This window comes from Diospyros lotus, chromosome 8, assembly GCF_014633365.1.
Source record: "Diospyros lotus cultivar Yz01 chromosome 8, ASM1463336v1, whole genome shotgun sequence".
Taxonomy (NCBI): Eukaryota; Viridiplantae; Streptophyta; class Magnoliopsida; order Ericales; family Ebenaceae; genus Diospyros; species Diospyros lotus.
Window position 1 is genome coordinate 9,494,266 of NC_068345.1, and position 14,756 is coordinate 9,509,021.

The 14,756-nt window shown below is 36.9% G+C and overlaps 1 protein-coding gene across 1 annotated transcript in view; it reads right to left on the reverse strand.

Annotated features, from left to right (window-relative positions):
• Positions 1 to 658: 658 nt before the first annotated feature.
• The window catches only part of LOC127808223 (embryogenesis-associated protein EMB8-like), an 88,017-nt gene continuing 73,919 nt past the window's right edge, over positions 659 to 14,756 (reverse strand). The window contains exons 6-14 of the mRNA XM_052346659.1: positions 9,714 to 9,836; positions 8,038 to 8,115; positions 3,671 to 3,756; positions 3,455 to 3,503; positions 2,552 to 2,608; positions 2,321 to 2,451; positions 2,135 to 2,218; positions 1,476 to 1,542; positions 659 to 1,203 (exon numbers count right to left, since the gene is read on the reverse strand). Of these exons, the coding sequence (XP_052202619.1) occupies positions 826 to 1,203; positions 1,476 to 1,542; positions 2,135 to 2,218; positions 2,321 to 2,451; positions 2,552 to 2,608; positions 3,455 to 3,503; positions 3,671 to 3,756; positions 8,038 to 8,115; positions 9,714 to 9,836 (1,053 nt within the window). The 3' untranslated portion in view covers positions 659 to 825. The remainder of the gene's footprint in view (positions 1,204 to 1,475; positions 1,543 to 2,134; positions 2,219 to 2,320; positions 2,452 to 2,551; positions 2,609 to 3,454; positions 3,504 to 3,670; positions 3,757 to 8,037; positions 8,116 to 9,713; positions 9,837 to 14,756) is intronic.

The window sequence follows — 14,756 nt, forward strand, 5'->3', positions numbered from 1 at the left end:
AAGATCAAGTATCACTTTGTTAGAGAAGCTGAAAAGGAAAAAGAAGTGAAGCTTGTACTTTGCAGCTTTGAAGACCAAATGGCATATATATTCACCAAGGCTTTGCCCAAAGCGAGGTTTGTGCAGCTAAGGAAGACTGTTGGTGTCTGTAGCAAAAGTGCCATGGAGAAGTCTTGAAGGCTATGCCACATTTGCTATCAAACCAGATTTTTGATATTTTATTGTGTTTAAAATATTAATATTTTACTCTTTAAATGTATGAATCTAGAGGCTTATACCAATATGTGGTAAAGCTTAATTTATGAGAGACAAACAGCAGACAATCAATCTACATCACAGTTGGTGTTGATTTGATATTCCTCTTGTACTATTTCATACATACAAGAAAGAATGAATGGAAAAAGAAGCTCTCTACAACTCTTGCTGAGTCTCTCTCTCTCTCTCTCCTTTCTTAGTTATCAAAAAAACCAACAAACCTAGAAATTGAAAATACTTGTAAAATGCCAGAGAATCCATCAAAAGAAATGTACCCATCACTCCAAATGCATAAGAAATTTGGGTTTTGGCAGCTTGCATGTTTCGGCAATTCAATCAGCCAATCTGAAGTGTGCTCAGAGCTTCATAACAGCTCGACGTCAAGCACCAAAACAAAACCATCGATTCCAAGTGCATTACATATAAATTACATTTTCAAACTCCAATCTTTTACAGGTGGCTTTGTACTAGATTTCACAACCAAGATGGGTCTCAAAGTACATCAATATTAAAAAAATGCTAAACATTACTATAGTTGTACGTTGAATACATAGTATTTACCGAATTCGTCTAATTGTTCTTCAACTTTGCATGCGAGACTTTTCCGAGCTTCTTCTTGAACACAAAATGAAGAGCTGCTCCTACCAATGGCCAACTCGATAGGATGGCAATGTAACCGAGCAGCCACATTGATGTTCTTTTCTGTAGAAAAAGCTCGTTTAAGCATCTTCCAATTCGATTGGTTATAATAGACGAGTTGCGATCCTTGACTGTGGTAGCTTGTTCTGAGGTCTGGGCTGCATTGGGTGGAAAATCAGGCAAGTGTTCAACATCATTGGCTATCGGCTCATTGCCCATTGCAGCCACCATTCCATCTGTTACATTTAGATATGGGCCCTGATCAATAGAAGATTGCAGTGAAGAATGTGGTCCGAGAGGATTTTGTGCCTGCAAAAATAGAAGAACGAAGAAATCAACCAGTAGAACTTGTCAGTAAGTTGCATCAGTTCGAAGATGGATCATCGGGAAATCTTCTTATGTTCTCTGACGATATGTTGTTCAGGAAGATGGCAGGCAACAGAGTCTTTTCTAAACTGCCAATGCCAACTGATATAAGTTCGCAATTTTAAACTTAACTAAAAGACTGGGTCTTTGCCAAAATTGTTGTCACATAGATTACGATCGTATGTTAAAATGAAGGTAGCCAGCATGTTTCACACCTTTCTTTTATGCATAAAAGGACTACAATGTAGAACACTGAGGAATTCGAAGGATGCCCTTACCCACCTGCAGACGAAAGAACCAAGTGAATGTCCACCAGTAATAATAATTAATGTGTTCCAATCAAGAGAGAGAGCGACAAAATTTTGACTTTGTAAAAATTTGCATGGAGACAGACGAGGCATCTTTACTTGTCAAAAAGAATTAAGTGATTTTGATCAAGGTTACAACACAAGCAGAATTCAAGAGTCCGCCTAGCTTCAGCCTTGTATCAGTACAATATCTAAGAATACCCAACAAAAGGATCGGCCCAGGAATCCTAGACGGATGTGATCATAACAAGCTCTTTGTGAACAAATAGTTAAAAGGATAGAGCAGGATTTTTGATGATGTGATGGGGTTTACTACGGATGGAACAATGTCGGGCAGGAAAAGTTATGCTTGTCAAAATTTGTCAAGGGTATTCCTTATATAGGCAATTCCCAAGAGATTAATATAATGGAGATTTAGTGTCCTGGTACAAGTTCATGTAAGTATACATAAGAGCAGAATATGGATTAAAATAGAAATGTAAATGACCAGAAACCAGTTCTCCTGGTATGAGTTCATGCAGCAGGAACAAGAGCAGAATATTGATCAAGATGAAAATGCAAATTACCAGAGACCAGTTGCTGTTAGTCCTTCAAAAAATGCAAGATGTCCTCCATGTCGTGTCGTAGCAAGAACAACATTTTTGTTTGCTCTATGATGGAAGAAAATATCAGCACAGTTGGAATTGTTTCGAGGGAAAAATGAGGATCTTGAAAAGAAAAAAGTATGTCAGTGGCATTCGGAACTTCACCACCTGCACTCATCCCAAGGTATGGCCTCCCTAGTACAGAGTGGATCATCCAAAGCACTGACACAGAGTAATGGGATGGAAACATTTCCCACAAAACTAGCACTGCTACATCGTCGGTAGTATGTGTCCACAGTCTTGATGAAATAAAGATGCATTTGTCAATAACATATAAGAGAAAGGCATTTAACACACACACACACACACACACACACACACAGATAGAGAGAGAGTCACCTCAAATTTCCCAACAAGGCAGGTAGCATAATTGTCAAAATCACGAATAGAACGTGACTTTTTGAACACAAAGAAAACCAAAAGGTAAATCCATTAGTTGGAAGGAAACATGAAGAAATTAAATAATTAAGGAAGGTAAATCCATTGAAATTCAGAAGGCAGGTTCTAAGGCTATTTATCTTTGATTCACAACTCTTAGATTCTAAGAATACATATACGTGTTAATCAGCTAAAGCTGAAAAATAACAAAATAATATATCTTAAGACTTGCATAGATGAATACAGCAATGTCACCATTACTGGGAAGTGGGAACTTATACAAATAAACCATCAAAATAACCAGGAACAGAAAGATGAATTCTCTTCACAAAAGCCATTAGATTCTAACTAGTTATAAAAGCAAGGGGTAATATTCATTTGTCTTGATACGAGATTAAATGGAAATGTCAATATAAGTTTTTGAATGTTGCTCTTGATTAACTGAAAATTCAATGCATCACAATTTTCTGAAAATATCAAAAATATTTTAGCTCTTGAAACAACTTACAAAGCCTTCATGTATTTTAACGGTCATGAAAAGAATTGTCCCACAAGTCACATGTTTTATTCCAAATGATTTCATCATTTTGCAATATATCAGAAAAATTATCCGTAACACATCCTGTCAAATTGATGTCATACAGGAATTCAAGTCAAATATTTGGAGTTGAAGTTGTTTCATCACATTGGACAGAACCAAAGATTCTTGTTTCCAACAAAGTTCATTAAAAGTTGAGCTGCTGGAACGTTTTTAGGCACATGGAGTAAACTACAACTAGTTTCATTCAACCATCTGACTTTATAAGCTTTACTAAGTTGATAAAATCATTATTTGGAAGACACATTTCCAGAGACAAAAAGAACCTTTTTAATGCCTTCCCAATCAGCTAGGCGAGAATAATGAGGTTGATGCCTGCAATAAAAACTATCTTAGATAAAGCCAAGCAACAGGGTATTACAGGATGGTTAATAATTTGAAAGGGATTTATAAGGGAAGTCAAAGTTACAATTATTTTGAAGTGGCGACGACTGCAAATCATGCTCAAAGACTTGACAAGAAAGAAAGTATCAAAGACTTACAATTGGGCATAACCTTGAAGACCAATTGTAAGAGCTCTGTCATAGAACTTTTGTATAAGCCTGCGAGATATGAACCTGTCACCAATCTGGGAAAGAAGTGAGAGAGACCTTTAGGGGCTAATCAGTAGTCAAAAAAAGGCCTTGGTTTCTAGGAAAATTTTCAAAGTAAATAGAAAACTGAAAATCATGTTTAAACGAATATTTTTCCAGATTTATCAAAATGGTCGGGAAAACACCTTTAGGATGCCTTTTTACTGTTTTCTTTACAAATGTGAGTCCTTTTTCCCATGTTTTTCAAATAGAAAATATGAGTTTCTAGATCAATTAAAATCAATATTAATTGTACTTATATTAATATCAATATACAAATATATGAATTTTAAAGTTGACTAATAATATATGATACCATATTATTAAAAATATTAATTTATGAAGAGAAACTGCCAAATCCTATAGACAGGTGTTGAGTTTTAGTATATGAACTATACTTGCCCTTTTGATAGTCTTAAAGAAACTGCTGACCAATTTCTACAATTGAGAGTCTTTTGCTTGACACGAAGTAACAGCTACTTCTGGCTTGTTGCAAAACAACTAGTTTCGCTATTCTCTATAAAATAGCCATTGTAGAGCTAAAAGAAGATTTTTTGAAGAGATTCAAAGAGAATTGATTGAGTATACACCAACAGCATTAAAGAGAGCTTTCGTTCAAGATATTCGATCAATCACTGTGCTTTTTTGTACTATTTGATCTTTAAGAGATCACTTTCCCCTTTGTATGTCTGGTTTCTTATTTATTGTTGTAAGAGTGAGGGGATTCACTCTTGTGGGTTATATAGCCAGTGAGTATACTAGTGCATATTTGTGTTGGTGTTATGATGAATCCATTCACAAGAGAGTAGATTGAAACTCTCTAGTGAAGCTCGAGAAGTGGATGTAGGCTTGGAAGAAGACGAACCACAATAAATTATTGTGCCTCCTTTACTTTATTGTTGTTTACTTCATTTTCATTATGTTATTTTTCTGCAAAACCAAATTCAATCCGCTAAAAGGATGTCAAAATTTTTGAAAACCAAAGCTTTTATGTAACCCAATTCAAACTCTCTAAAGAAACTAGAGGAGTGATGCAAGCTTGGAAGAAGTCAAACCACTATAAACTATTATGCGTTCTTTACCTTATTCTTGTTAACTTCATTTCCAAATTACTGTTTTAGCAAACCATATTCAATAAACAAAAAGGGTTTCAAAATTTTGGAAAACAAAAAATTTTATTCAATCCAATTCATCCCCCTCTTGGGTTATTGTGCTACAAACTTCTAACATAAATAGGTTCCAGTAATATATATGAAATCAGAGGCTGTTTTGAAGTAATTCTCCAGATCTCATCTTATTCATAGGCTGAGATACAAGTTATAGCCAAGGGAAGACCAGAATTAAGGAGTGAATTTGGGAAACAATACCTCCTCAATCTCTAAACTAGGAAACAATAGAAAAAAGGAAACAAACTAGAGAAAGGAAACAATTAAAAACAGAAACAATTCTCCAATAATAATCCCAAAATCATGGGATATCAATCATTCCCAGCTTGCTAACATTTGACTCAAAATCTGACTTCAATAGAGCTTTTGTAAGAATGTCAGCTTCTTGTAATTTTGTTGGCACATAATGTAAGGTGAATGTCCCATTGTAAATTTCTGACTTGCTGAAGTTTCTGTCAATCATCACATGCTTCATCCAATAGTGTTGAACAGGGTTATGAATTATGTTGATGGTAGATTTGCTATCACTGTATAACTTCATAAGTTCTTCCATTAGAATAGATAGATCTTGTAGTAACCTAATTATCTAGATTAGTTCACACACTCCTTGAACAATTGCTCTATACTATGTCTCAACACTACTTCTTGCAACAACTACTTGTTTCTTGCTTCTCTAGGTCCCCACATTTCCCTATACTTTTGTGCAATACCCAGTAGTGGATTTTGTATCTTTAACCGAACCTACCCAATTTGCATCTACATAGCACTCAACACTGTGGTGGTCATTTTTCTTGAATAGTAAACTGTTAATGAGAATAATGTGAATTGATTAAGTGTGTAATACAAGGAATATATATACAAAATTCTAAACTATTTACTTTAATACCCTCTTACTTATCTTATTTAACACTCCCCCTCAAGCTGGAGCTATACATATTGAGCATACCCAGCTTGGTACAGATGTAATTCGCACGAGACCCTCTGAGTGACTTGGTGAGTAAATCAACCAATTGATCGTTAGAACCCATATATGTTGTAACTACATCCCCAGATAGCACATTTTCTCTAACAAAATGGCAATCAATTTCAATGTGTTTGGTTCTCTCATGAAACACAGGATTAGAAGCAATATGCATTGCAGTCTGATTGTCACATATCAATTGCACAGACTTAACCTGCGTAACTCCTAGCTACTCAATTAATTGTTCAGCCACATTAGCTCACATTACAGCCATTGCCCTATATTCTGCTTCTGCATTGGATCTAGCGATAACAGTTTGTTTCTTACTTTTCCAAGATACTAGATTTCCACCCACAAATACACAGTATCTAGATGTGGATTGCCTGTCACTAGGTGATTCTGCCCAATTAGCATCCATATATCCCACAATTTGACTGTGTTCATGATTCTGATACAATACACTCCGACCGGGAATAACCTTAATATACCAAAGAATATGAATCACTGCATCCCAGTGACTATCACAGGGTAAATCCAAGAACTGACTTATCATACTCACAACAAATGAAATGTCAAGATGTGTGATTGTGAGGTAATTAAGTTTCCCAATTAGTCGATGATAACGCCTAGGGTCAGAAAGAGGCTCCTTCTATTTCGGTAACAGTCTGATATTGGGATCTATAGGGGTATCTGTTGGTTTACATCTAAGCAACCCTGTCTCCTCTAACATATCCTAGGCATACTTTCTTTGAGAAATATAAATGTCTTGCTTTGACCAAGCTACTTCAATACCCAAAAAATATTTTAAGGGACCCATATCCTTAATTTGAAACTGTTGGTGAAGATGTGCCTTCAATTCAGTGATACCAACATTATTATCCCTTGTAAGTACTATATCATCAACATACACCACTAGAAGAATGTGGCGGCTAGACTGAGAGTGATAAAAAACAGAATGATTAGCTTCACTATGGTTAACCCAAACTCAATAACAACTGAACTGAATCGACCAAACTAAGCTCGAGGAGACTGTTTTAAACCATATAAAGATTTTCGAAGGCGACACACTAATCTAGACTCCCCTTGAGCAATAAAGCTAGGAGGTTTCTCCATATACACCTCTTCCTGTAAATCGCCATGAAGAAGGCATTTTTAATATCCAGTTGATGAAACACCTCTTCGACAGATTATACCAAACATATAGAGGTTGCTCCATATACTCCTCTTCGACAGATTGTACCAAACATATAGAGGTCGATAGACATTTCATCAAGGAAAAATTTGACAATGGCTTAATAACTAATCTTTATATGCCAACAGAAAAACAATTAGCAGACATCCTAAACAAAAGGGCTTCCACTAACAAGATTTCAAGAGATTACATGCAAGATAGAAATGGTCAATATATACTCTCCAGCTTGAGGGGAAGAGTTGGAGAATTAATCTGTCGAAGATTCATCCCAATCAATTTCCTATGATTGTGGGTTTGGTTTCCATGCTTACTGTTTGACTTTTTGTACAGATTTGATTGTGTTTCCTTTTCTCATAATTTCCTTTTTGTAATCTTTCCTACTTTGTAAATCCTTACTTGTAAATATAGGGTGATCTGCTCCATTGTATGAATATACAAAACAATTACAATTTTCACACACGGGATATAAAAATCCTAGATTATTCAGAATCTTATTTTCCAACAATATTTATAAACACCTTTCTAACACTTTGCTACACATGTTTGTACATGGAAAGATGCACTAACCTCGGATCAAGACGGAAATGAGAAATATGCAAGCTAACATGCAAACTTCCAAAAATACCAAGACAAAACATGATCGGGACATGTTAAATAATAATAAAAAGTGTGATAAAATAACTTGCATTTTACATGATGGGGAATAAATGTGATACAAAGTCTTAATATAAAAACAACAGCAACAACATACCAAGCTTTTATCCTACTATGTGGGGTTAGCTACATGAATTCTAGATTGCTAAAAAGTCTATATATATTTTAAAAAATTCCATCCATGAAAAGTTTTGTAAGTCCAAATACTTAAAATTGAAACGTTTAAATGAAATAAAGAAAAATCCAATACAAATTTAAAACTTAAAAATTGCTTATCAGATTTATATTCATGGAAGACACAAACCAAAAGGTCCCAAGGGGAGCAAATAGCAACAGCCCCAGCAATAGGAACATTCTCTCCATCCTCTCCAAGATATTTTACCTGGAAGAAATAACTTGAGAAAGTAAATATCAAGTTGCTGATAAATTTTAAATTTTTCCATACTAGCAAATAGGATTAAATTTTTCTTGCAATGTAGAAAAGTCTGTGTCTTGATGACAATCTATAGTGAGATGCTGATGACAAATATATCGTAAAAGCATTGCAAGCAACAAATAAAAATATACAAGAGATGCAGAACAATCTATCAAAACGAGGTATGGCCAGTAATAAGCAACTCTCCATTTACTTTGGAACATCCATAGATGCTTTTCATTAAAACAACCAAATCTAATTTTATATGAAGGACAAGTCCAAAAGGCATTTCCTCCACTGCAAGTTATCTTTCAAACTAGTTCAACTCTTCATTAGAGAAACCACTCGAACAAAGAACCATGTTCCTTGAGGTAAAGACAAATGGCTAAGGTCCCTCTTTCCCTGCTAATGTGGTTTCTGTTCAGCTTCATTAGTGCCACATGGTGTTCCCCTTACCCAGTAACTTTACCTCGGAAAAAAAAAGGGAAAAAAGGCAGACAGCTAGTGCTGTCCCACATTGGCCAAGGAGCGGGGACTCATTCGATAATAAGCACAAGTGGCTCTTATTGAAAGTAAGATGATGGAGACGTGATTAAGATGGTTTGGCCATGTGAGAAAAAGATCAATATAGGTTCTAGTGAGGAGAGCTGGTGGCATGGAACAAGTAGTTGACAAAAGAGGTAGAAGACAAAAAAAAATTTGGTAGAAGACACTTAGGTTTGAAGAAAGTGTAATGGGTAGAAATGAGCGGAAATCTAGAATTCAAATAGCTGATCCCACATAGTAGGATAAAGGCTTGATATTTTTTTTTGTTATTGTTTTGGGGCTCCTTTTCAATCAGCAATTGCCTAAAAGTGGTGATTCGGTGGGTCCCTGTTTCCCTGCTGATCTGGTCTCTATTCAACTCTATTAGTGCCACATGCTATTCTCCTTCCCTAGTTATTTTACCTAAGCTAAAAAAAATGGCTAATGAGTTAAATGTCTATTGATAGTGCATGCTGGCTAAATAAGCTATCCTTCATCAAGAAAAGGTAGAATCAGAAGTGCAGGGGAGGAAGGCTGAGCCTTCACCCTGGTCACACAGTTAAATGTTCAACCAATGAATTTCCTCTCGTGTTCACATTAAGGGATTAAATTTGCAAACAGGTGTAAGCCACATAAAAGCCCTCAAAGCAGGGACTTTAATGCTGTATGCAGAGGAACAAAAATCATCATCCTGCTCGTTGCCGTAGGGGTTGAACAGATTGTTATTTCTAGCACGGAGATTTATTGATAAATTTTGAGGTGCCTCAATAATCATTTTCAAACCATATGTCATCCTAGAGAGAAAGTAATCATAAAACACAGTATTTTGCATTCGTGGCTCTGGACTTTACAGCAAAGTGTCAAGCCAAGATTCGCTTGTTTTGAACACATGAAGCCAACAAGGCAGAATCTAGTATTCTCTAGAATTTGCTAAATGGACCAAAGTCACCAAACTAAAAGAACCATCAATTATTGCAATGCAAGGATCCCTTACTCTTGTTTCAAACATTTGAGGTTTCAAAGACCACAAGTCCACGTACCAGAATGTTTGCTCCGATGCTGGTTCCTACAGCAAAAAGTGGAGCCTTGGCATATTCCTGATGGAGATAATGAAAAACTTCCCTTGCATCTTCAGTCCATCCAGCATTGTAAAAGCAATCAGACTGTACAAAATGGTAAGAGAAGTTGCAGATTGAAGTAAAAGCCAATAACATTTGAGTTTCTATGAGAAACTAGCTTGCTGATAAATGCAAAAGCAGGATAGTAACATGCCCACGATCACCCACTTAGCTGGAGACTACACATTAAACAAACTCATCACACTTTGTATGAAACTTCTATCTGAAACCTAACTAATTTTCATTTTTACCATTTAATTTATATGGAACAGTAGAATCCATGTAGCCAACCAACCTAATGGGATTAAGATTTGGTGGTTGTGATGTTTTAAATTAGCTGTTTTATCAAGAACTGGTGGAGGCACCATGAATTCAAATCCACGTATATAAACTAAAGGTGCAAGAGAGAAAAAAAAGCACGTTCATAAATTCCGTAGTATATCTTCCAATGCTCAACTGCATGTAGCAGTTGGTAACCCAGTCATTATTAATGTTTATGCAATATTAACAGCACAAAAAACTCCCAAAATTCTTGCTTTAAAACCATGACCTTAGAAAGGTCTAAGGAGTGAAGGTGTAAGAAAGAGATATAGCAAAATAATAGAAGACATAAGTTAGATAAAGTTGGAAAAGCACCAGGAGATAAGGTTCTCATAGCAGAATAATGCCAATTTACACTCATTGTAGCATCAGAGATCAAATACCTCCTGGACATTAACTCAAGAAGTACCATAAAATGCTTTATCAATATATGCAAAAGAAATTCTCCACTTAATTATAAAAAAAATAATATAAATAGTAGATGATTTTGAGGTCAGTGTCAAGTTAGTAGGGTTTCAGTAGGGTGTAGCAGTTTAATTTGTATCTCTAGCAGATTATTTCTGTAGAGGATTAGTTACAACCAGTAACTGATTTGTAACTATTGATTGGTTGGGTATATATAAAGCTAACCAATCAGTTTGGAGAATCAATCAAGCACTGAATTCCATTTCTCATTTCTCTCTTTTTTCCTCCACTTTCTCTCTGTTTCTTTCTTCCATTCTTCCTTTTCAATTCTATTCTAAAAAACCCTAGATTCAAGACTAGGTCTTGATAGTTGTGATATTAGACCAGTCGATTCTTGGACTGCTAATTAGATAGCTTGATTCGATTGGAAATGGCAGACAAAACCAAAATGAAGCAATTGGAGGCGCAGGTTAACCAAGTTAATTCCTTGGTGAATAATTTGCAAACCAAAATGGAAGCTTTGGAAGTAGGATCGAGTAAGCATCACGAAGGTGTTCAACCATTGGAGAACAAGTTGGATGCTTTGATGGATGGATTGGCTAAAAGTAGAGATGTCAAAAGGGCCGGCCTGGCCCGGCCCGAGTCAGCCCACGGGCTTTTTAAACGGGGCGGGCCGACCCTTTTACTAAAAGGGTTGGGCCAGGCCCGGGCCCTTTTGCCGTGGATAGGGCCCGACCCTTAGCCCACAAGGCCTAGCGGGCGGGCCGGTGGGCCTGGCCCTTTTTTTCTTTTATTTTTTAAATAATTTTTTTAAAAATAATGCATATAATATATACATATATAAATATTAAAATAATAGATATATAAAAATCAATTTTTTTCTTTTTAAAATATTTTTTATCTTAATTCTTAAGTTTTAAATATTATTTCATCATTTTATATTTCAAAATTCTATATGCCTTATAAATTTTCTTGTGAATTGATATGAAAAATAATGTACATATAAAAAGGAGAATGTTTATTTAGAATTTAAATATATAAAAAAATTTAACTTAAAAATTTTAAATAAATTGATGGTTATTATTTATATATATTACAAAATGTAAATCTTTTAGCATCCAATATCAATAATTACTAAAGAATAACAAAATTAAAAAAAAATGAGTAAGGGCTTAATTGACTAGCCCATAAGGGCCTCATGGTCCTGGCCCATAAGGGCCCAATGGGCCATTGGCCGGGCCGGGCCGTGGGCCCAATTTCTTTGGCCCAGCCCGGCCCGTTTGAATAGTAACTGGCCGGGCCAAAGCTTGGCCCTTTTGACACCTCTAGCTAAAAGACTCAATGGTTTCTTGTAGATGTTTTCTAGAATTCTGCAAATCAGCTTGTCGGTGGACTTTCTGTCGAAGGAGAATGCTGATCCAATTCTGGAAAGTAATGGCCCTAACCCTAGACCATAGACCATCTAGATTGCCTATGTTAGAGATTGAAAACATCTGTGAGAAAGAAAATTTAACACATCGAGTGGTTGATAGGAGATTGGAGAATAATTTTTCCAGTACTCCATATGTTCACAACAATGTTCCTATGCTAAAACTAGAAATTCCTCTGTTTGATGGAAAAAACCCTAGGTGGTGGATAAGAAGATGCCAAAAGTTCTTTTAGTTTTATAATAGACTAGAGTTCCAAAAGGTTAATTTGGCTTCAACTTATCTGAATGATACTGCTAATACCTAGTATCAAGGATGGGCAAGATTTAGGGTTGAATGCATATGAAAAGATTGTGGAAGAATTCAGTGAAAGGTTTGGGGATAAAAATATGACCGATGTTATAGAGGAATTTAATAAATTGAAGCAGGTTGGATCGGTGCTTGAATATCAAACAAAGTTTGAGGAGCTTGTAACGGGCCGCCTCCTGGAGCCCCCGTGCACTAAGAGGATCCGTGAGAGGGTCATTACTTAAATGATACCGAACAATAACACAACTACAACTCACACACAACCCTTATTAAAATCATAACCTTTTAATCATATAACATCTCATAATCATCTTTACATAACAATTCACAACATGAGCCCACCTAGGCTTACATGACATACACTTGACTTAAAAACATAAAAGCATTACTTTGAACCAAACACATGACACCTAGGATCTAGTTTTGGGAGAACTCTGCACCTGCTTTCATGACTTGACGATCTGGACCCAACTCTGTCAGACACACCTGCGATCTCAGGATATTCTTACCTGGAATGATGGAAAGCAAACGTGAGTCACAAGACTCAACAAGCTCTAGAAAGAAAGGCTGCAGGTTAACGACAAACTCTTTCCCAACATCCCATGCAATTCATGCCAGAGCAATAATACACCATGCCATGCTCACTACATGCCTTAACCTCAAAAGTATAACCATAAAGTAAACTACACATAAACGGTCCTTGGGACCCACATAAGACACACACTAGCGCCCAAGTCCGACATACAAACCTGTTAGCAGGTCGTATAGGCTACTTTATCATTATTCCATTGTGGGTCGTACCCCACTTCGCATAATCACTCACACTATGGGCCGTACCCCACTTCTCATAATCACTCACACTGTGGGCCGTACCCCACTTCCCCTAATCACTTATAGCCACACATCCTCACCATGCAATGCAACAAATAGGAAATGCAATGGTTTTTGTAGCATAAACGTGATGACAAGGCCCCCATAAACCAGACATCAGGCCATGCTACGCTCACATAGGAATTCACACATGCAATATAGTCTAAACGCACCGACTCACCTAAAGAACCCAAGTTAGCTCTTAGACCAACCAGGTCATGCAAATGCTCACACATCCCATCGCACACAAAGCATGTTCTTCAAATGAACGCAACCCGAGCCCTATGCAGCACACATAAAATGATATGCACACAATCAAGGCGGGAATCTGGCAGTGCTAGCTCCTCTGGCTCGTCTAGCGCTTATCGTAACAGCCAATGACTGGCGCCCATACATCAAACCATTAACTGCCATGACCCACGGTCGATAGTCAGTGGCTTTGTACCTCATACCCTTAGACACACATACAGATAACACTAAACTTTTATACTTTATACTCATCATTTCATAACCTCTTTTCATGACCCTTCATCCACTTAGCAACATAAACATCAATATACCCTCCTCGGTCTCGTTTCATCCCGTACATAGGAAGCCATCTTAATATACATGTTACCATATAGTACACTTTTTCTAGTAATACTTCATATAACCCATTTAAACCATAGTCCATTCTTCTAAGAACCTAGCCCCAATAGGTTCGACATCATTCCCAAGGGAAGCAGAGCGATACAAAGTTTCGTGACGGTCGAAATGAAAGACACCAAGACATCACTGCTTAGCTCATTCCATTAATAGTAAACCCATTAATAAAATATAAGTCATAGCGTGGTTACCACGCGGATTGTTATTATTAATGCGTGGAACCGAGTCGCGGTGAGGGAGGGAATAAAATACAAGAAATCACGGAGACTTTCACGAGAAATAAAGAACACGAGAAGAGGGTTAAGAGCTTGTCTTTATTTTCCCGATTCTTGCCATTTTTGCACTCTCGCTGCGAAGTAAAACGTTTTATAAGAAGATGATGAAATTATGGACCTTAATAATCAGATATGGCCGTGTAAGATATACAATCTAACCATGAAAAATCTATAATCTGAACATATAATACTTTTAATAATTTTACTAACTTACCTGAATATTTTAAATATCAAATAATCCCCAAAATCTCATTAATTTATCCCATTCCTTCCCTTTTCCTTTCTTCCTTAAGCTGCTGGCCGCGCACCATCTTCTCCCTCTGATTTTCTCCAATTTCATGGCTTTAGAATGGCCAAAATTTGGCCAAAATTGGCCTTAAATACACCAAGCAGCCAAGCTTGGCGGCCAAGGTGGGAAGGAGCTCCCAGTGCGCGCCACATGGTAGCCGTTGGGCTGCAAACGTAGCCACCGCCTCTGGGGCCGAAACGACGTCGTTTCGGCCCCTATTTGCCCGATTAAAATCAGCCAATTTTCTCTCTCACGAGCGCCTCCTCTCGCTTGAACTCGCGACCTTGGCCATCACCCACGCACACTTGACCAGCTGGGCTGGCCGCTCCCTCGTTAAATAAACGCCCCCCATTAATTATAAAGGAATCCCACGACCCATTTCCTAAAATTTCACCAGTGCCCCAACACTTTTGAAAACCTCACT